The sequence below is a fragment of the Perognathus longimembris genome, chromosome 20, assembly GCF_023159225.1.
Source record: "Perognathus longimembris pacificus isolate PPM17 chromosome 20, ASM2315922v1, whole genome shotgun sequence".
Classification (NCBI taxonomy): domain Eukaryota; kingdom Metazoa; phylum Chordata; class Mammalia; order Rodentia; family Heteromyidae; genus Perognathus; species Perognathus longimembris.
Window position 1 is genome coordinate 25,862,763 of NC_063180.1, and position 21,278 is coordinate 25,884,040.

The following is a 21,278-nucleotide window of genomic DNA, read 5'->3' on the forward strand; positions in this document are numbered from 1 at the left end:
CGCCGCCGCCGGGGCACGGCCCCCTCTCTCCCGCCCTTTCCCACTGGACGGGCCCGTCGCCCCCCGCGCGCGCGCGCGCACGCGCGTAAGCACGCACAAAAGCGAGCCCAGGCGGCATGCAAATGAGGTACCCAAAGGCGGGGGGCCCGGGAGGGGCGGGGGACGGGCGGCCCGCGGCGGCGCGCCCCCAGGCGCGCCCCCAGCACCTGCTTCACGCGCGCGCTCCCACGGAGCTGGCCGGGCTCGCGCGCGCAGACCCCCTCCTGGCAGCCCGAGCCGCCCGCGGTCCCCGCGCCGCTCATTGGCCGCCGCCCCCGCAGGGCCCGCCCCACGTGCGGGCTCCGCCACTCGGGGCCGACGGGCGCGTGCCCGACGGGAGTGAGCGTGGGGGAGGGAGGGTCGAGGGGGGACAACCTCTCCCTTCCGCGGGGCTCCGGAGACCAGCTTCTGGTCCCTGCCATCCTGAGGTTCGAGCTTCAGGATCCTGGAAAGGTTGCTCCTCAAGCCGTGTGCTTATTACAAGGGGATACTGCGGGCTCTGGGGTGCAGCTCAGCGGTGGATGGCTGGCCCACCTGGCATGTGTGAGGCCCTGAGTTAGATCCCCTGCTCACACACAGGGGCACACGTATGCACACGTGCGCGTACACACAGACACACACGCACCAGTGCCGTGTATCTGTAGCTCCTGTTGCTATGCTAGCTGCACCTGTGCTACCCCTCCATTGACACTCCGTCCTTCCCACGAGTGTAAATTTAGTAGGCACTGGGAAGATGGAGGTGGTAGTTGTGGTTGCTCAGTGCTTACTGAGTACCGGGCAGTGGACTAGGGGCAGTCCCCCTCCCCCCACCCCCCAGGCCTTGGAGCTTGAACTCAGGAGTTCGGAACTGTCCCTGAGCCACAGCTCCACTTCCGTTTTTCTGGTGGTTCCCAGGCTGGCTTAGAACCACGATCCTCAGATCCTAGCCTCCTGAGTAGGATTACAAGTGGGAACTACTAGTGCCCAGTTAGGGCATTAAAACAAACAACAACAACAAAAATCCCTCATCTGTATTCCATTCTACTTCCACACATGCTAGGACAATTCGTTTTACAGAGGAGGAAAGTGGGCCTCAGACAGGTGAAAGGCATTTTCAGAATCACTCGCTAAGTATTGGCACACCTCAGGTTGAGAGACCTCATGGTGTCCCCTGGGTCCTTGGGTCCATTTCTCATTCCCAGGACTATTGGATTAAAGTCTTGGACCTGCCTTTTTTTTTTTTTTTTTTTTTTTTGCCTGTCCTGGGGCTTGAATTCAGGGCCTGGGCACTGTCTCTGGCTTCTTTTGCTCAAGGCTAGCACCCTACCACTTGAGCCATAGTGCCATTTCCAGCTTTTTCTGTGTATGTGGTACTGAGGAATTGAACTCAGGACTTCATGCATGCTAGCTAGCTTAGCTCTACCACTAAGCCACATTCCCATCCCCCTTAGTCCTGCCTTTTAACTGACAAGGGGAACTTGGGAAATAGATTTGATGTTTCTGTGCCTCAGTTTCATCTTTTGCAAAATGGGGGTTCAGTGTGAGGCTTAGCCATTCAAGATGCTCACAGGGACTCTTCTCCAAGCTCATCAGCGTGCAGACAGTATGTGTGTATTATCCTCAGGGCATGTCTGTGTGAGTAGCTAACCCAGAGTTCCATTTTGCAAAAGACTTCACTGAGTTCCAAGAAGTGAACACTGCCCAAGGCCACAGAGAGGGAGTCACTGACTAAGAATCTGAACGGAGGGCATCTGATAGGCTAGTCCATCTTCCTGTCAACTTGAATCTATTTCCTCCACCACTCCTCCTGGGACCACTCCCCTGCCTTCCAGTTCTGACCCCATTCTCCATTTCTGCTGCACATGGAGATAAGACTATTTCTAAGGTGCAGTCCAGTGGCTATTTTGAGGCCTCTCCGCTCAGATCTAGGGGAAGGGTTCAGAGCATCGCTATTTACCAATTGGTAAGACTCCATCTGCCGTTTTCTCCGAAGCATTTGGGCATCTAGGTGACTACCACCCCTTCTCGGGTCAAGAGGTCTGGGAAGAGGGGTGGGTGTGATCTTGGGGACACCACACTGACGCCGCCCCTCTCTCCTCTTAGCTGGCTCCAGTACTCAGACTCAAGTTCCCCACTGCTCAATGGACACCCCCAGCCCAGACCCACTGCCTTCGCCTTTGCCTGGGGAGGAAGAGAAACCTTTGGCCTTACTTCCTCCTGTTCCCAGGGGCCGCCGAGGACGACCTCCAGGGCCAACTGCCTCCTCCAATCGGACACTCAAGACCTCTCTTCCTCGGAAAAGAGGCCGGCCCCCAAAGTCTGGGCAGGAGCCCCCACTGGCGCAGGGGTTGACGGCGCCAGTGGACAGCGGTGGGAGCAGCGACATCCTTCTGATCGATGATCAGGGTGTGCCTTACACTGTCTCTGAAGGGGACATGGCAGGTGCTCCCCAGGGCTCTGGCCCCAAAAGAGCCCCGCACTTTTGCCCCGTGTGCCTGCGGGCCTTCCCCTATCTCTCCGACCTGGAGCGCCACAGCATCTCGCACTCAGAGCTGAAGCCGCACCAGTGCAAGGATTGTGGCAAGTCCTTCAAGCGGTCTAGCCACTTGCGGCGGCATAGCAACATCCATGCAGGCCTGCGGCCCTTCTGCTGCCTTCTGTGCCCCCGCCGTTTCCGTGAGGCCGGGGAGCTGGCACACCACCAACGTATTCACTCTGGGGAGCGCCCATACCAGTGCCCCTTGTGCCGGGTGCGCTTCACTGAGGCCAACACGCTCAGGCGCCACTACAAACGCAAGCACCCAGAGCTCGTGGGGGTGCCTGTGCGTCTGTGTCCCCCAGAGCCGAGGCCGGAGTCGCCGCCGTGGGTGGAGGAGGGCATTCCCACCACAGCAAGGGTGCCTGAGGAAGGCCCAGAGGGGAAGGACCCCTCCTGACCGGTACCCCCAGGCACTTCTCCATAGGATGGGTTTGCTGGTGCTGTACAGGGGCAAGGAGACCAGGACACTCTCATTCATGGTGGGAGGGAGTCTAGGGCAGGGACCTAAACTTCAGGGACATGCGGCCTTCTGGCACTCTCCTGTGGACTGCCAGGCTCTTGGAGGTTGGAACTGTGGAAATAAATGCCTGCCTACTGGCTGTCTGTGTGTGTGTTCTGTAATGCCTTCCCCCTTGCGGTGTTCTTGGGCCCCACTGGCCTGAAAGGAGTGTGTGGGATAGGACAGAACCCCATTAGTGACTAAACGGCCTGTCTTCCATCTCCATCAGACCCAGATAGTCCCCCTCCCCAGACTAGTCTAAAACACTGAACTTTCAATGCAGACGTATGGCTAGAGGTCTACCCCTCCTAGCCAGATTTTGCACCAAGTATGATGAAGAGTTTCTAGAGACTAGGAAAGAAAAGCTGAAATTAAGCATGACAGTGTAACTTAGTGGTAGATTTTTCTTGAGTGTGGAAAGTCCTGGACATTAGAAGAAGAAAAAAAGCCCAGTGGAAGGTGGGCAGGACTGAAGGGCTGACAATTTCCACAGGACCTAAGAAATAAAAATGCAGGATAGCTAGGATGAGACGTAAGTCTCCTTGAGTAGTTGAGTGAACTACAGCGCTGCTTAGAAAGTGGGCAGATAAAGATTGGGTGAGGTTTTAAAAGGTTTATGATCAATTTAGAGGGAACTGATGGCCCTGCATCAAGGGGTGGGGCTTAAGGGAGATGCTCCCAAAATCGTGGGTTTGGAGAAAGGCACTGAGTGGTCTCAGGTCGTGGGCAAGGAAAGCAGGCGGCCTCTGAGAGGTGGGGAAGGCTTAGCAGGGGGCTCCGAGTAGGACTAGGATGGCTGCTTGGGTGGCTTTGGAGGGGGGTAGCGGTAGGTTTGCTAAAGCTGTGGTTCTAAACTTCAGAATCGTCTGAAGCACATTCAAAAAACAAACCCCTATTCTATTCTGTAGGTCTGGGTCAGGACACTGCCTAGCGTTGAAGGCTGAGAACCAGAACGAAAAGAATGCAATTATGAAAGACTCAGCTTACTCGGGGCAGGGCGGGACTTAATACAGTAGGGGCGTGGCCCGAGCCCAGTACTGCGGGGCGGGGCTTCTGGAAGGGGGCATGGTTTGCGGAGGAATTGAAGTGGCTTGGAGTGGAGAGCTTTCAGGAGGTGGAGCAGAAAAAGCAGATTCGGCATGGGGGCGGATCCTTGGCAAACACTCCCGTGGAATGGGCGTGGCTAACACGCTGAGGCGGGGCTCAGGAATGAGACTGGAGCCCCAAGGTGCGCTTAGACCGGATTTCCGGAGCGAAGGGGCGGCGCCCTAAGAAGCGGGCACGCACTGAGCGCTGATGCCCGGGCTCAGCTCGCCACCGGAAGCCGCCTAGGGTTTCCCTGCCCGCCTCCGTTCGTCGGGTCGCGCGCAAGCGCACTTCCTATCGCCGCCGCAGCTGCCTTCTCCGGCCCGTCGTCCACGCCGGCGCCCGGGGAACCGGAGCGACTTCCGCTTCCGGGCGGTGGCGCGGGGCTGCCGGGGAGGGGGGAGGGGGCGGCACTTCCGGTCGGGCCCTCGGGTCTCCCCGGAGCGGCGGCGCCTTCTCGGCCTCCTCGGCCTCCTGCCGGCGGAGACCCCGGCGCCGGTGAGTGACGGGGCGCGCGGCCCAGGCGCGGCGGGGGCGGGGGGTCCCGCCCTGGGCGTTAGCGGTCCCCAGGATGTCCCCCAGAACGTCAGTGCTTCTCCGCCGGCCTATAGCCCGAGGACCCCCGTCACTGCCCCCCCAGCAAGACCTCGTTTTCTCCCCCACGAACGCCGCCAGGGAGGTCGCCGCGAGGCCCCTTCCATTTGTGATGGACCCCCTCGATGTCAGGGCCCTAGCCAACGCTTTCTCACGGCCCTGGGCACATACCTTGCGCCCTCCATCACAGCTCCCCAGATGCCCGCAGCCACCCCACCTCGCTGGGAAGCTGTTGAGAGCCCTGCCTTAGTATCCCCCGCAGGATTGCCTCCAGGGACTGTCGCCTTTGTGCCCTGCGACAGAGCTGCCCCACTGTCTGACCACACACAGTCCCCTGGAGCACTCCGTGTTGATGTGAAAATTCTTTGCATTCTTAGTCAATGCCAGGGGACCTTTTTTTTTTTCTTTCCCCCCTCCAGCCCTCTTAGTAATTCCTCTCAATACTCCCTTTTGCCGAGCGCTGGTGGCCCAAGCCTGTAATCCCAGCTATTCAGGAGGTTGAGATCTGAGGATTGCAGTTAGAAGCCAGCTTGTGCAGGAAAGTCTGTGAGACTCTTATCTCCAGTTAACCAGCAAAAAGTCAGAAGTAGTGAGGAGGCTCAAGTGGTAGAGCTCCAGGCTTGAGAAAAAAAGACTAAGAAAGAGTGGGAGGCCCTGAATTCAAGCCCCAGTACCTACCTGCTCAAGGAAAAGCAAAACCCTCTCCCAAATGTACCCCTCAGTAGAACAGCTCCCTCTAGAGTTCTGCCTTAATGTTCTCATCAATCCTTTTCCCTCTGCCTGCTTAGTCCAGGCTCTCAAATACTAATGCTTCACCTCCCACTGACCCACATCCTGCTCTCAGTATTTCTGTCCCCCAGCAGTGTGACAGGAGACACAGTCTCCTCCATCAGAGTGCCCCTCTTCTGGCCTTAGCAGCTCTTAATCCTGATCTGTAGCTGCTCTCCTGACATCCTTCTGGAATTCTGGAGAAGACAGTACCTCCAGCACTTTTCCCCATAAGCATTTATTTTCTTTTGTTGATTGTGGGGCTTGAATTCAGGGCCTGGGTGCTGTCCCAGAGCTCTTTTGCTCAAGATTAGCATTCTACTACTTTGAGCCACAGCACCACTTCAGGTTTTCTGGTGGTTAGTTGGAGATAAAAGTCTTACAGTTTACTGCCTGGGTTGGCTTTGAACTGCAATCCTCAGATCTCAGCCTCCTGAATAGCTAATGTTACAGCGTAATCCACCAGCGCCTGGCAGCTTTGCTTTTTCCTGGAATGAATATTCCACAGCTTACAGCTGTGAAGGAGAGAGATGCATCTTTCATCTTTGAGGTTTTTCAGTCTAGTTGAGACAGATCAGAAACAAGTAAACAGTATGTTGCTATTTGGTGGGTTTTCTGAGCAGGCTGGATATAAGTCATGCAGAGATCTGTGGATACAGCAAAGATTCTGGGATGACCTTAGGGGAGAGGCAGCAGGGGAGACAGAACCATGAGTATGGGACAGAAGAACTGAAAGGGAAAATGAGAGAAGAGACTTGATCCAAAAGAGCCTTAGAACAAATGATGTGGCTGGCCTTGGTCTGCACTGGCAAGCCCAGATTCTTCCCTCATTTACATGTTCTGTGGCTATTTAGTGAGCACGTACTTCACACTGGCGATGTCACAGCAAAATAGGGAGACATCCCTGTCTATGCAGATGCTACACTGCTTGAGAAGGCGGTGGATGAAAAGTCAAAACATTAACTATGAAGTAAAACTCAGGCGTGGGGTCAGTGTTACAGGGACTGGAGTGTCAGTCCTGACCTTTTTAGATTCCTATCTCTGGTCATTTTGCAATAAGGCACTGAACAAAAAGATCTGGATGTAAATTCCCTTCAGGACAGCTGCGGCCCTCCCCAGGAGAGCTGTGATTAGTAATGGAAACTGTGGGTTTTACTGGGATTCATGCCTTTTAGCAAACTACTTTCTCCAGCCTTCCTCATGTATTTACTCAACCAGTATTTTATCAAAGATGCACTGTCCTAGGTTCTGAGGACATAGCAATGAAGGAAACTTGAAAACATAGTTCCTGCCAGGTGCTGGATTCTTATGCCTGCAATACTAGCTACTCAGGAGGTTTAAGATCTGAGGATTTTGGTTTGAAGCCAGCCCAGGAAGGAAAGGCCATGAGACTTATCTTCAATTAACCAGTAAAAAGTCAGAAGTAGGGCTTAGTGGTAGTGTGCTTGCCTAGCATGCATGAAGCCCCGGGTTTGATTTCTCGGTACCACATAAACAGAAAAGTCAGAAGTGGCACCTGTTGCTCAAATGGTAGAGTGTTAGCCTTGAGCAAAAGAAGCTCAGGAACAGTGTCCAGGCCCTGAGTTCAAGCCCCAGTATTTGGGAGGAGGGGTAACATGATCACATGCACACACAAATGTAACCTGTAAAGAGAGAGGCCAGCAAGATGAGTAGGAAGGGGCTGGGAATATGGCCTAGTGGCAAGAGTGCCTGCCTCCTACACATGAAGCTCTTGGTTCGATTCCCCAGCACCACGTATATGGAAAGCGGCCAGAAGGGGCGCTGTGGCTCAGGTGGCAGAGTGCTAGCCTTGAGCAGGAAGAAGCCAGGGACAGTGCTCAGGCCCTGAGTTCACGGCCTAGGACTGGCCAAAAAAAAAGATGAGTAGGAAGCAGAAGTAGTGTATATGGGACATTCCATGATGGTGGGTGGAAAGAAGAGAATGAAGCAGGTTAAGGAGTGGAGCCTGGGCAGGGGGCTCCACTGAAGTAGAGCAGAGGAAGGAGGAAGGGGAGGGAGAGGTGGAGTAGGGGAATCATACCATTCCAGGCAGGTCGAATAAGCTCTGAGGCAGGAATGGGGCCAGTGCCCCTGGAGCCAGAGAGGGCCATGAAGGTCATCATAAAGATTTTGCGGGCTGGAAATGTAGTTTAGTGGTAGAGTGCTTGCCTAGCATGCATGAAGCACTGGGTTCGATTCCTCACTACCACAGAAAAAGCCAAAAGAGGTGCTATGGCTCAAGTGATAGAGTGCTAGCCTTGAGCAAAAGAAGCTCAGAGACAGTGCTCAGGCCTTGAGTTCAAGCCCCAGGACTGGCAAACAAACAAACACACACAAAAAAAGTCTTTTGGTTTTTCTTTGAGTGACTGCAAGGGGTTGGAACTAAGGGAGTGTGGAGCTTGACCTTAGCACTCCTGTCTTTAGTTGTGAATTGCAGTACTTCTGAATGTGAAGGAAGACAAATAATCGCTTGTCCTGGCATTGAGTGGAACAAAAGTTTGGGATTAAGTGACAGGGAAAGGATTGTCCAGGGTATGATGGGCTGGAAGTTCTGCCTTTAATGTGGAAGATGAAATACTGAAAGATAGCATTTTGTAGGGGAAAAGCATGAAGCTTGGAACTACTTGTTTTCTGTCTGTGCCTGGCCATTGTTTAGGACTGTGACTTTGGAAGATGATCTCTGGCTCAGTCTCTTGCTGTATTCTAAGTCAACAAATGTGAGCATCTCTCAGGTGTTTGGGAGGAGGGTGTGGAGGAATTGAGAGCATCTTTCACGTAATTGGGAGGAGGTTTTGGAGAAAGACCCGGATGTTAGGATGCTGTCCTCAGAATTCAGTGCTGCTCAGTCACATGATTATTCCTAGCAGACCAGGACTTCACAATGTAGCCTGATGCAGAGGAATAGCTCATAGGTCCTGGACTCCAAACAGAAGGTCTGCTTTCCCCTTTGCTGCCTCCATGAACCTAGAGCAATGGGTGTCCTTCCTCCCCATCACACCCCCTCTCCCCCGCTTTCCCCCACTTAGACAATGGAACCAAGAATGGCAAGCAAATGCTGTGAGAACCAGGTGGGAGTGCCCCTCAACCTAGCCAAAGTTCAACTGAGCTGCTCAAACTCACAGAAAGCTCCTCCAGGCCACGTCTCCCTACAGAAGACAGAAGTTTAAGGCTTGAGTCCAGTCGCTTACTTCCCAGTGAAATTTGTCATGAGCTTAATCAGTTCTGTCCATCCATGCTGCCTCTTCAGCATCTTCCCCACTGTGCCATCCTAATGCCATTGTCCCAGAATCCCTTCTCTGGGACACACACTCTGTCTGCTCTGGAGAACTCTCTAGGGAGTTCTCTTCAGTTTCATCTCATCCATTTACTCATCATCAGAATCATGAATTTCCCTCTTCGTACAGCTTTAGCTGCACTTATTTTTTCTCTTCAGTGCTGAGGGTTCATGGGGCTTGCACTTGCCTAGCAAGTGCTATTCTACTGAGCTAAATCCCTAACACTTAGTTGTATATATGTAGTATAGGCATGTTGTGTTTTTATTTTCATTTATTAAAAAAAAAACTATCTTGTGATTTCTCCATGGACTCATTTGGGGATTTAAGGTTTAATTTCACATAGCAGGCATCTAAAGGCTGCAGAGACCTGTTCTATTCAGAAATGCTTCCTCTATTCAAGATCATGGCAACCCGTCACACCAGGTCTCTGGTGCAACCAGAGACCCCCACATAGGTTCTGCCCTTAGTGGAACCTTGGTTTCACAGCTGTCCCATCCTGTCTTCAGGGTACACTCCATGGGTAAACACTCCAGTAGAGGTTAGGCATGGAGATGGGGTTGTCTCCTGGCTGATCAACCAGTGGCTGTATAACATACTGTTCTCTTCTGACCTTGAGGACATCACAGCACATGCCTAGTTCTTCATGGGTCCAATAGTGAGAACTATGTTCTCATCTCAGCTGTGGTGGGGTTCAGAGCTGTGTTGGTTTCAGTGAGCTATGGTGGGGTCCAGAGTTGAGGTGATTTCAGGGAGCTGTGGTGGGATCCAGAGCTGAGGTGATTTCATTGAGCTGAGGTAATTTCAGGGAGCTGAGGTGGATCCAGAGCTGAGGTGACTTCAATGAGCTGTGATGGGATCCAGAGCATGGAAGGTGCATCCTTACAGTCCTGTCTCTCCTGTCCCCTCCCTCCTCCTCAATGTTCCCAGTTTACTGGGCTTGTCCTGACTTCATACTTCTGCTCTCAGAAGTGACAGTAATACTGCACAGTAATACCTTCTGCACATTGAGTGCTTACAGATGCCAGAATTACCCATCTGCAAAGCCTTGCAGCTATGCATCGTGGCACATATCTTTAATCCCAGCTACTGGGGAGGTGCAAACCGGGAGAACTGAGATTCAAAGCCAGAAAAAAAACGCATGTTAACGTGTTGAGTGCTTGGAGCACCACCTGTGATGGGGGCATGCGCTGTGGTGTCTGTAGATGAGGAGGTAAGGCAGAGGTTCTGGAACACCTGTGGTCACATAGCTGGGCAAGGAAGGGATGGATCCTCAGTCACGCTGGTAGGCACTGCTGCTGTCCTTTGTTGGGTGGAGGGCAGAGCAGCAGAGGGCCCCCAGGGCTGGGCACCTGATTGAACAGGAGAAAAGGGGCTGTGGGTAGTAGGGAGAGGGGAAGAGAGGGGCTTGAGGCCGGGGAGCAGCGGGGTTAGGGGAGATCCTGGGCCGGGGAAACAGAGACAGAGCACTGACTTAGGGAGGAAAGCAAGGACTGAAGACCAGCCTTAACGAGTGCAGTACCCATCTTCACCTTATGCCTGCCTGTCCTCACCCAGAGTCTTCCCCGTAGGTCTCCAGCTGCCCACAGAGATGGAGGCGAACCCGGCTGCGGGCGGCGGGCCTGGCGGGCTGGCGGGCGAGGATGGTGTCCACTTCCAGAGTTACCCTTTTGACTTCCTCGAGTTCCTCAATCACCAGCGCTTCGAGCCCCTGGAGTTGTACGGGGAGCACGGCAAGGCAGCCACCCTGCCCTGCGCGGGCGCCCCGGGGCCGCCACCCGCGCCCCCGCCACCCGCACCGCCGCCCCAGTATGACTACCCTGGCCCGGCCAGCTTCAAGCCCAAGGCAGAGGCGGCCTCCTCATCCTCGGCCTCCTCCACCTCATCGTCCTCGTCCTCCTCATCGTCCTCGCAGGCCAAGAAACAGGACCCGCCCCCACCGCCAGCCTTTGGGGCGCCCCCGCCGCCTCTCTTCGATGCTGCCTTCCCCGCTCCGCAGTGGGGCATCGTCGACCTGTCTGGGCACCAGCACCTGTTCGGGAGCCTGAAGCGAGGCACGCCGGCAGCTGGACCCGGCGGGGCTCCGGGGCTGGGCAGCCCCGCGGGGGCTCCGGGTCCACTGCCGGCCACCTCGCAGGCCCCAGTGGGCGCAGGGGTGGGGGGCGTCAACGACCCTAAGGATGACAAGGGCTACTTCCGGCGGCTGAAGTACCTGATGGAGCGGCGCTTCCCGTGCGGTGTGTGCCAGAAGTCCTTCAAGCAGTCCTCGCACCTGGTGCAGCACATGCTGGTGCACTCGGGCGAGCGGCCCTACGAGTGCGGGGTCTGCGGCCGCACCTACAACCATGTGTCCAGCCTCATCCGCCACCGGCGCTGCCACAAGGACGCGCCGCCCGCGCCCGGGGCCCCACCCGGCCCGGCACCTCAGCCCCCACCGCCACAGCCCCCCGGTCCGCCGCCACCAGGCCTGGCTGCACCTGCCGCTGCCACTGCAACCCCCTCCGTCCCCGCCGCAGCCCCTGCGTCCGCTGATGGCACCTCCGGCCTGGCCGCCCCGCCGCCCCTGCCCCCGCCCGGTGCCGGCGGAGAGGGCCCCTTCGCCTGCCCGCTGTGCTGGAAGGTGTTCAAGAAGCCTAGCCACCTGCACCAGCACCAGATCATCCACACCGGCGAGAAGCCCTTCTCCTGCTCGGCCTGCGGGAAGAGCTTCAACCGCCGCGAGAGCCTCAAGCGCCACGTGAAGACCCACTCGGCCGACCTGCTGCGCCTGCCCTGCGGCGTCTGCGGCAAGGCCTTCCGCGACGCGGCCTACCTGCTCAAGCACCAGGCGGCGCACGCGGCGGGCGCGCGGCCCGCCTTCCCCTGCGACCTGTGCGGGAAGTCCTACTCCGCGCCTCAGAGCCTGCTGCGGCACAAAGCGGCGCACGCGGCGGCATCCGACGGCGCCAAGGACGCGGCCCCGGCCGCCCCACCGCCGCCCACCACCTTCCCCCCGGGCCCCTACCTGCTGCCCCCCGACCCTCCCGCCAACGACAGTGACAAGGCGGCGGCGGCTGCAGCGGCCGCGGTGGTGTACGGTGCCATGCCCATGCCGCTGCTGGGCGCACACCCACTGCTGCTCGGCGGGGCCGGGCCGGGCAGCGCGGGCGCCAGCGGAGCGGGTCCTGGCGGCCCTGGGAAGACCTTCTGCTGCGGCATCTGCGGGCGCGGCTTTGGGCGCCGCGAGACGCTGAAGCGCCACGAGCGCATCCACACCGGCGAGAAGCCGCACCAGTGCCCCGTGTGCGGGAAGCGCTTCCGTGAGTCCTTCCACTTGAGCAAGCACCACGTGGTGCACACGCGGGAGCGGCCCTACAAGTGCGAGCTGTGCGGCAAGGTATTCGGCTACCCGCAGAGTCTCACGCGCCACCGCCAGGTGCACCGCCTGCAGCTGCCCTGCGCCCTGGCCGGCACCCAGGCAGGGCCCGGGGCTTGCGGGTCAGGAACATCTGCCTCAGCCGCCGCGCCCGCCGAGGGTCTGAGCTACGCCTGCTCGGACTGCGGCGAGCACTTCCCAGACCTGTTCCACGTGATGAGCCACAAGGAGGCACACATGCCTGAGAAGCCATACGGCTGCGACTCCTGCGGCAAGACCTTCGGCTTCATTGAGAACCTCATGTGGCACAAGCTGGTGCACCAGGCGGCCCCTGAGCGCCTGCTGGCGCCCGCGCCAGGAGGCCCCCAGGCCACAGATGGCCCCACCAGTGGCACCGATGCGGGCAGCGCCCTGGACCACGGGCTGGCTGGGGAGGTAGGAGCAGCGGTGGCGGCACTGGCGGGCGCCCCGGGGGCCGAGGATGTGAGCGGGCCGGCAGCTACGGCGGGCGGGGCCGGTGGCACGGGCACTGAGCGCTTCAGCTGTGCCACGTGCGGGCAGAGCTTCAAGCACTTCCTGGGCCTGGTCACGCACAAGTACGTGCACCTGGTGCGCCGGACGCTGGGCTGCGGCCTCTGCGGGCAGAGCTTCGCCGGAGCCTATGACCTGCTCCTGCACCGCCGCAGCCACCGGCAGAAGCGTGGCTTCCGCTGCCCGGTATGCGGGAAGCGCTTCTGGGAGGCTGCGCTGCTAATGCGCCACCAGCGTTGCCACACGGAGCAGCGGCCTTACCGGTGTGGTGTGTGCGGCCGCGGCTTCCTGCGCTCCTGGTACCTGCGACAGCACCGCGTGGTGCACACCGGCGAGCGCGCCTTCAAGTGTGGCGTCTGTGCCAAGCGTTTCGCGCAGTCGTCCAGCCTGGCAGAGCACCGGAGGCTGCACGCTGTGGCCCGGCCGCAGCGGTGCGGCGCCTGCGGGAAGACCTTCCGCTACCGCTCCAACCTGTTGGAGCACCAGCGGCTGCACCTGGGTGAGCGTGCCTACCGCTGTGAGCACTGCGGCAAGGGCTTCTTCTACCTGAGCTCCGTGCTGCGCCACCAGCGCGCCCACGAGCCGCCACGGCCCGAGCTGCGCTGTCCTGCCTGCCTCAAGGCCTTCAAGGACCCTGGCTACTTCCGCAAGCACCTGGCAGCCCACCAGGGTGGCAGGCCGTTCCGCTGCTCCTCCTGCGGGGAGGGCTTTGCCAACACCTATGGCCTGAAGAAGCACCGCCTGGTGCACAAGGCCGAGGGCCTCTCTGGGGCTGGGGCCGGGGCCGGGGCCGCCACCTTGCCTGGGAAGGATCCCTGACTGGGGCTTCGGCGCATTGCCTCTGTCCAGTGCCCCTGTGGACCCTCTGCACCTGGCTGCAGATTGCACCAGCCCCCTCCTCCTGCCATCCCTCCAATGAACTCGAGACCCAGCCTCTCAGCCCTGGACCTCCCTGCCCCTCCCATATCCCAGCAGATGCGCCTCGAGCCCTGTGCCCACCCCTCTTATACCCTTGCTGGCCGCCACGGGGTTCTCTCCCCATCCAAATCTGCTCCAGGTGAGTCTCAGCTGCCCCCTCCTCATGAAATCCGGCCAAAAGGTACAAAACGCGGTGAGGAGCCTGGTGGGGGGGAGTCTGGGTACTCTTGGATTGGGGTGGGTGTGGGTTGCAGACGAGGCTTGTACAGAGCAGAAAACAATAAATCTTATAAACATGGCTGCTGGAGAATATTGCTGCGTCCTGGGGAGGGTGTCACAGAACACAGGAGCTCCGGCCAGACTGGCAGCCTTTCTGTCCTTCAGCTCACCAGCTCTAGGGAATCCCAAACACTCACCCAACCACCTGGGTGCTGGGGAAGTGGTTGAATGAATGGGATGCACAGAGCCCCTGTGGCTGCATTGAGATCCCATGCAGCTCACCCCTGCCAGGACAGATTCCACGTGAAGCTGGTTTTTCCCATTCAGAATGACCTCCAAAGATGTGTGTCAAGGCCATGGTAGAATGGGAACTGGGTGAGGGGCACTGCCCGAGCTGCATTGGTGTGCCTCACATGCTACCATGTTCTAATTTGGAAGACTCACCATGAAGCAGACTTGTGCCAAGCTCCACAGCTCCAGGGACTCAAAGCAAGGCTGAATTGAAGCATCACAGAACAAGGGGCATGGACAGGGGTGAGGGGTAAAGTGGAGATACCCTTGAGAGGGGGTGAGGGCTAGAAAAGCTTGGGGGAGCAGGCAACACTTGAGCAATGACAAAAGCCATAGGAGTGGAAAAACCATCCCAAACAAGTAAAAGTTCTCCCTGGGTCTACTGCCACTGCAGAGAGTTTCTAAGTAGATTACAGTTGGAGATTGAAGTATGTACTGCTGGGTCCTGAAGGGTCTTGAGCTCCAAACTAGAGCTTGGAAGAGTTTGAAGGCTAATGGTTGGAAACTGGCAGCTGCCAGGCAAGCTAAGTACAACTCAGCACGTGTGTGCGTGCATGAGAGTGTACATTCACCATTGAGCTTCCGTCGGCATTCTGTTTTCAGGGCTGAGGGAGAATGTGGGGCAGTGATGAGGCTCCATGTGGAAGAAGAGATCAGGTGCCCACAGTTGGGATGGCTAATAGCTGTCTCTGCAAGGTGGATGATGATGAAAAGAAGCCTTCCCATTCCACAAATACTGAACTGCTTTGACAGGGAAATGGACCAGGGGATGGATGGGGAATAGGGCTCAAGGGTCCAACCAGTTGTTCAGCTTGGGCAGTAGTGCTGGTGAGAAGTGGGATGAGTTGTTTTTAGTCACAAGCCGTTTGGGTGGTCTCGGGAGCAGTGGGTGCATGACAATGCTAGAAGCTGGTCCATTGAGCAAATGTGGGGGCCTGTCACTCCTCAGCAATCACACCAGTCACAGGGATCCTGACACAGCCAAAACATCCACTGCCCTCCAACAACTTGGAGAAAGGTGCAATACAACTTGCGTGTCCATCCCCCACCTCCCAAGGCAGGAAGCCAGGAGGCTCCTGCGTACAAGACAGACAGAGAAGCCTTCTGAAAAGCCATTTAATCCAAACAGATCTGTGTTTCTCACCTACTACCCTCAAGTCCTCCCTCTATTCTGCACCTAGCCCACCAGGCTGCAGCCAGCCCATCCTAGGGCTACTTCTGACCCAGCAGGGGAAACAGCGGCACCTGAGGCTGTGAGCTCCAAGCTCTTGAAAAGGGGTTGGACACTAGGTGGGCTTTGCAATTCTGTTCTTAGGTGCCTCCCAAGAGGCCTCGGGTGGCAGTAAGGATCTTGAGGCCGAGTGCGCTCAGCTGTGACTTGGGTACCCTCTGGCTCTGGCTTTGAGGTGATGGAGATACCAGAGTGTTTACCAGAGACGTGGTAGGCCTCTAATGCCGGCCTGGCGGGGCGGGGGGGGGGGTAATCAGTGCAATCCAGTGAGATAGGCCTACCCTAGGGCCCCAGGATCACCCAAGGTTCTGAGATGAAGGTCTGGACCAGGACATGATGCTGACCTCCGGTGATCCTCTCCCCTTGCTGCCCCTCCACAATGATGGGGCCCTGTTAGGCTGTCCTGCTCAAGGACAACCTTAGGTGGTTACCCAAGAGGACAGAAGAAGGGTAGTGAGACATGGCCATGTTCCCCCGCATCTGTGGGCCGAATCCCTCCCTTCCTCTGAGTCACCGATAGAGCGTAGGTGTCGGCTTGTACAGGGCCAGGTTCTGTCCTTGCGCTCTCCAGCACAGGCTGGCCAACATGTCCTGCCCGGCCTCGGTTTGCCCATCGCCATCCCCTGAAATCTTCCTGCTGCTTCCTGACTCAACTTCCCCCGCCGGTTCTGCTCTCGCGGCCTCGGGGTCTCCTTGCACCTCGTGGTCTCTCCCCAGGATTCTCCCGGGGGTCCCCGCGCCCCGGAGCCTGTGGAGGTGCGTGCGCTGGTGCTTGCGGAAGTTGGAGGAGTTGTTGAAGGCGCGGCTGCAGAGCGAGCAGCGGAACGGGCGCTCGCCGGTGTGGATGCGGACATGGCCGCTCAGCACCGAGGATTGTGTGAAGCCCTTGCCACACACGCTGCAGTGGTAGGGCCGCTCGCCGGTGTGCACCCGCTCGTGGTCCCGCATGTCGGAGGAGCGGCGGAAGGGCTTGGCGCAGAACCGGCAGGCGAACGGCTTCCCCGCCGCGGCCACGCCCGAGGCCGCCGCGGGCACCACCTCCGGCCTCGCCAGGGCTGCCCCGGAGCCGGGCTCGAGGGCCGCCGCCGCCCGCGGGGCCCTGCCGGGAGCGCCGGGCTCCACCCCATGCCGACGCTGGTGCAGCAGCAGGGGCGCCATGGCCTTGAAGGCGCGCGGGCAGCGCGGGCACCGGTAGGGCCGCTCCCCGGTGTGCAGGCTGTAGTGGGCGCGGAGGCTGGCGGGCCCCGGGCAGCGTTGCCCGCACACGTGGCAGCGGCTCGGGTCCCCACCCCGCTCGGCGTCCAGGTGGCCGTGTTCGTGGAACAGCAGCTCCGACACCAGCCGGAAAGCAGCCGGGCACAAGGCACAGTGGAAGGAGCCGGGCTCCGGGGGCCCGGGCACCAGCGCGGAGTCTGTGACTTTCACCACCTGGATCTCGATGAGGTTATTCGGGGGTGAGGCTGGGCGGCTGTCCCCGGACTCCGAGGCCTGCAGAGGGAGAGAGGGGGGCTTGTGACTTGGCCTGAAGACCCCTGCCCTGCCTCCACTTGCTAAACCTCCGCTCCAGTCCTAGCTACTCAGGAGGATGAGATCCAAGGATTGCAGTTCGAGGTTAGCACAAGCAGGAAACTGTGTGAGACTCGTCCTCAATTAACTGGCAAAAGACCTGGGTGGAGCTATGGTTCAAGTGGTAGAGCTCCAGCCTTGGGGGGGTGGGAGTAAGTACTGGGAGGAACAGTGCTCAGGCCCCTGAGTTTAAGCTCCAGTGCGGGTACAAATAAATAAATTAATTAATTAATAAGGACTGGGAACGTGGCTTATTGGTAAGAGTGCTTGCGTAGCATGCATGAAGCCCTGGGTTCGATTCCTCAGCAGCACATAAACAGAAAAGGCCAGAAGTGGCCTGGTAGCTCAAGAGGTAGAGTGCTTGCCTCGAACAAAAAGAAGCCAGGGGCAGTGCGCAAGACCCAGGACTGGCTAAATAAATAAAAAAATATATTTTTTAAGGCAGGGAATGTAGCTTAGAGGTAGAGTACTTGCCCAGGTTCAATTCCTCAGCTCCACATTAATAGAAAACGCCAGAAGTGGTGATGTGGCTTACGTGTTTAGCGTACTTTGCCTTGAGCAAAAGGAAGCGAGTCAGTACTCAGGCACTCAGTTCAAGCTCGAAGACTGGCTAAATAAATGAATAAAACCTTTGCACTCAGATGGTTCCTGGTTTTGTAGGGCCACTAACGTGCCCAGAATTCTGCTGGATCCTCATCAGCTGCTCCCCTCCTTACCAAAGCAATCAGGGACCTAGACTCCTCTCCTCCACCCTTATCAAAACCTGTCATTACTTGCCTTCTCAATATAAGGGGGAAAACAATCTGTTCCTACTCTAGCCGTGTATAGTCCGCCTCCCTGGAAGCCAGAATGGTCCCTCAAAAATCAAGCCATTTTTCTCCCCTCAAAGCCCTCCAACTGCATTTAAAACCCCAAGCGTCACTAAACTCCACCATGATTTGGCTCCTGCTTTATCGCCCTGACCCCAGGGTAAACGTGAGCCAGCACCCAGCTGACTTCATCTATATTTAGCTACTGCCACCCCCACTCAACTAGCTCACTTTTTATTTCCTTCATAGAACATATCACAGCAAATCTCGTTTGTCAACGCTCTCCCTTTTCTGCCTTGTTCTTTTCAGGAGACTCGATCTGCCTGCCTTGGCCACCTCTCAGTTTCCTAAGGAGTTCAGTAAGTGTTGCATGAATAAATGTTCTCATGAGTTGGGAGGACGACTGGAGGGGGAATCTAGAGTCATCCGGGCCACCCATTCCTCTTCCCAAATTCTCCCTTGGGCACTGGAGGGCGCGAGCATCCCTTGCAGCCCCCACTTCCCACCTCAAACCTGGTGAATAGGATCATAAGCCCTCCTTTCAGGGTCACGTTCCCAACCTCCAACTTCAGGAACTCTAGTATTGCTCCGCCCCGCCCCCTCGGAAGGCTCCGCCTCTTATTACGCAAACCAAGACAAATCCTGCCCCATAGGCGACTCTGTCCCAGGCCCGCCTCGCCCCTCATTCCTTATTGGCTCCTCTCTAGGCCCCGCCCCAGCACTACCGCGAGAAGTCCCGCCCCCTGCCTAACCTAATTCCATCCCCGGCCCTGCTGCCATAGGCCCCGCCCCCTGCCCTGAGTCCTCTCCGGTCCTGAGCCCCCTGGCCAGAGCCCCTTCCCCTCCCGCACCAAGTCCAGAGGCTCCGGGGACGCTGACTCCGGGGTCGATGAGCTCGGAATCGGGGGATCCGGGCATGCGGCAGCCATCTTGTGCCCAAGCCCCATCCCCGAGGCCAATGATCATCCTGGAAAGGGGCGGGGCTCAGGCTATCGTAAGAGGTACTGCGCAGGCCAGCTGAGGGACGGAGAGGAGGCGTGGCCACTCGAGGGCGGGCACTGGTGGGCGGGGCGCGCGGAGAGGCGGAGCCTGGGGCTCTCAGGGTTCCTCTGGCCTTGGAACCTAATCACCTGTCAGCCCCGTGGGGTTCCGATCCCTGGGGGCAAATCCAGGCGCCCCTCCCCCCCCTTCGGAGGCATGCGTGCTGGGCCCTCACCCGAATGGAACTTTGGTGCTCCAGTTTTTTTTTTTTTTTTGCCAGTCCCGGGGCTTGGACTCAGGGCCTGAGCACTGTCCCTGGCTTCTTTTTGCCACTTGAGCCACAGTGCCACTTCTGGCCGTTTTCTGTATATGTGGTGCTGGGGAATTGAACCCAGGGCCTCATGTATACGAGGCAAGCACTCTTGCCACTAGGCCATATCCCCAGCCACTGGTGCTCCAGTTTTTGTGTCACTTCTGCATGACTCATAGTTTGGCATGTAAGGTTTTGGTTTTTTTTTTAAGTCAGCATGGATAAAGATCCTTAAAACCAGGGTTCAGTGGCTCATAGCTACTTGAGGGGCTGAGAGCAGGAGGCTTGCTGGTCCAGGACAGCACTGGCAGAAATCATTCTGGAGACCCCTTCTCAACCAGTCGCCCGAGCTTCTGTGGAGGTCGGGAAGGGGAAGATGGCAATTGAAGATGGCCTTGGCACTCAAGTACTCCAAACTCCGTCCAAGTTTGCCTTTGTGGCATGCTCATTATCCTGGCTATATGCAGAAATCTCAAATGGGCAGATTGTGGTTCAGGCACACACCTGGGCAAAAGCAAGCATATTAAGATAACAACCAGGGGCTGGGGATATGGCCTAGTGGCAAGAGTGCTTGCCTCGTATACATGAGGCCCTGGGTTCAATTCCCCAGCACCACATATGCAGAAAATGGCCAGAGGTGGCGCTGTGGCTCAAGTGGCAGAGTGCTAGCCTTGAGCAAGAAGAAGCCAGGGACAGTGCTCAGGCCCTGAGACCAAGCCCCCCAGGACTGCCAAAAAAAAAAAAAAAAGATAACAACCAAGCCCCAAAGGGCTGAAGACATGGCTCTGGGGCGGGGGGGGGGTGCAGGAAGAGGGGGGAAAGAAAAGGAAGATATTCAGTAAACAGCAGCACAGGTGGTCCTGGGAGGGGGCAACAACCCCCAGTCCCCCAGTTCTCCTAGCTTGGGAGGAAGGCCCTCAAAGGGGAGTTTTTGGCCACACCAAAGGCAGGGATCTTCTCTGGTACTTAACTTATTGCATGGCCTGGCTGTTTGGCCTTACATACACCACTACATCCCTCTGGATCATTCCCCTTTCTCCTGCAGAACTGTAGACTTGTTCTGAAAACCCAGTGAAACACTGGAGACCATTGCCTGGGACAGCGGGGCAGGAGAGCATGGCTGGTTAATTTCCCTTTGTGGCCACTTGACTTCCTTTGGGCAATGAAATGTGAAGGACAGTGGTGTGTGACCCCCCCTCCACACACTGCAGGAACCATGGAGCCTCAAACAGTCTGTCATTCTTGCTGATCTTTGGTAGGGGGTGATTGATGGGTGGCAGTCCTTTAGGAGAAGTCCAGTCAACATTAGCTAGTGGTGAACATTCACAATAAGTATATGCTGTGTTAAGCCACCTATATGTGAAGTGGTCCATTAAGCAAACTTATCTTGGCCCAAGGCTTGCTGAATGTTAATGACACTCTATACCATTGCTCTATAATCCCCAGCCCCAGATGTGCATATGTAAACATTAACATAGGCTCCTGTTCAGGCTGAGGCTCCAGTCAGTGGTAGAGGGCTGGGCTGGCATGTGCAAGACCCTGAGTTCAAACTCCAGTATAGCCAAACAAAATACACTTTCATTGTGTCAGTACATTGAGCTTTTGGACTTGTTACTGCAGCATAACCCATGATACCTCACCTGATACTCAATGTTACTTATATCTATGTAATTGTGAATTTGTTTATATTTTCTACTACTTTCACAATTAAGAAACTATGAATGAAACTCAGGAACTATAGTTTGCTAGGCAAATGCTCTATCACTTGAGCCATGCCTAACAGCCATTTTTGTCTTATTTTTCATGGCATTTTGCCTTGATTTTTCCCAGGCTGGTCTTGAATTGCAGTTCTCCAAAGTAGATTACAAGTATTAAAAAAAAAAAAAAAAGATCTGGGTGCTGGTGGTTGACACCTGCAATCCTATACTACTCAGGAGGCTGAGATCTGAGGATTCCAATTCAAAGCCAGCCTGGGTAGGAAAGTCTGTGAGACTCATCTCCAATTAACTACCAAAAGTCCAGAAATGAAATTGAGCAAAAAATCTAACTGGTAGCTCCCAGGGTTAAGGCCAAGCCTCAGTAGCAGCACAAACAAAACAAATTTAAATCAATTTACTGAGAGTCAGCTGTATGACATTTTTTCTCATACATTCTCTTATGTACTTCATACATTTTTGTAATATTTTCTTTCTGTGGTTCTTTCTTGCTTTGGCAGTTACTGGGTTTGAACTCAGGCATTCTTGTTCAGTTTGCTTGATCACAGCTGGTCCTGATCTTTTTTTTTTTTTTTT

General features: G+C 56.5%; 3 protein-coding genes across 3 annotated transcripts; 2 read left to right on the top strand and 1 right to left on the bottom strand.

Annotated features, from left to right (window-relative positions):
• Positions 1-10: 10 nt before the first annotated feature.
• On the top strand, positions 11-3,334 carry Znf524 (zinc finger protein 524). Its single transcript, XM_048369539.1, has 2 exons — positions 11-127; positions 2,122-3,334. The coding sequence occupies exon 2, from the start codon at positions 2,160-2,162 to the stop codon at positions 2,952-2,954; it is 795 nt and encodes a 264-aa protein (XP_048225496.1). The 5' UTR covers positions 11-127; positions 2,122-2,159; the 3' UTR covers positions 2,955-3,334.
• A 1,211-nt stretch (positions 3,335-4,545) lies between these two features.
• Positions 4,546-14,082, top strand: Znf865 (zinc finger protein 865). Its single transcript, XM_048369412.1, has 2 exons — positions 4,546-4,640; positions 10,348-14,082. The coding sequence occupies exon 2, from the start codon at positions 10,368-10,370 to the stop codon at positions 13,479-13,481; it is 3,114 nt and encodes a 1,037-aa protein (XP_048225369.1). The 5' UTR covers positions 4,546-4,640; positions 10,348-10,367; the 3' UTR covers positions 13,482-14,082.
• A 311-nt stretch (positions 14,083-14,393) lies between these two features.
• On the bottom strand, positions 14,394-18,752 carry Znf784 (zinc finger protein 784). Its single transcript, XM_048369413.1, has 2 exons — positions 18,548-18,752; positions 14,394-16,809 (listed from the first exon to the last, which is right to left on the bottom strand). Exons 1-2 carry the CDS (start codon positions 18,641-18,643, stop codon positions 15,832-15,834), a joined length of 1,074 nt encoding a protein of 357 aa, XP_048225370.1. The 5' UTR covers positions 18,644-18,752; the 3' UTR covers positions 14,394-15,831.
• Positions 18,753-21,278: the final 2,526 nt, after the last annotated feature.

Excerpts from the sequence above, each read along its gene's own strand:
- Znf524 (XM_048369539.1), top strand. The coding sequence starts at position 2,160 with ATGGACACCCCCAGCCCAGACCCACTGCCTTCGCCTTTGCCTGGGGAG.
- Znf865 (XM_048369412.1), top strand. The coding sequence starts at position 10,368 with ATGGAGGCGAACCCGGCTGCGGGCGGCGGGCCTGGCGGGCTGGCGGGC.
- Znf784 (XM_048369413.1), bottom strand. The coding sequence starts at position 18,643 with ATGGGGCTTGGGCACAAGATGGCTGCCGCATGCCCGGATCCCCCGATT. Across the intron at positions 16,810-18,547 it reads CCCCGGAGCCTCTGGACTTG|GCCTCGGAGTCCGGGGACAG; the intron begins GTGCGGGAGGGG and ends CTCCCTCTGCAG.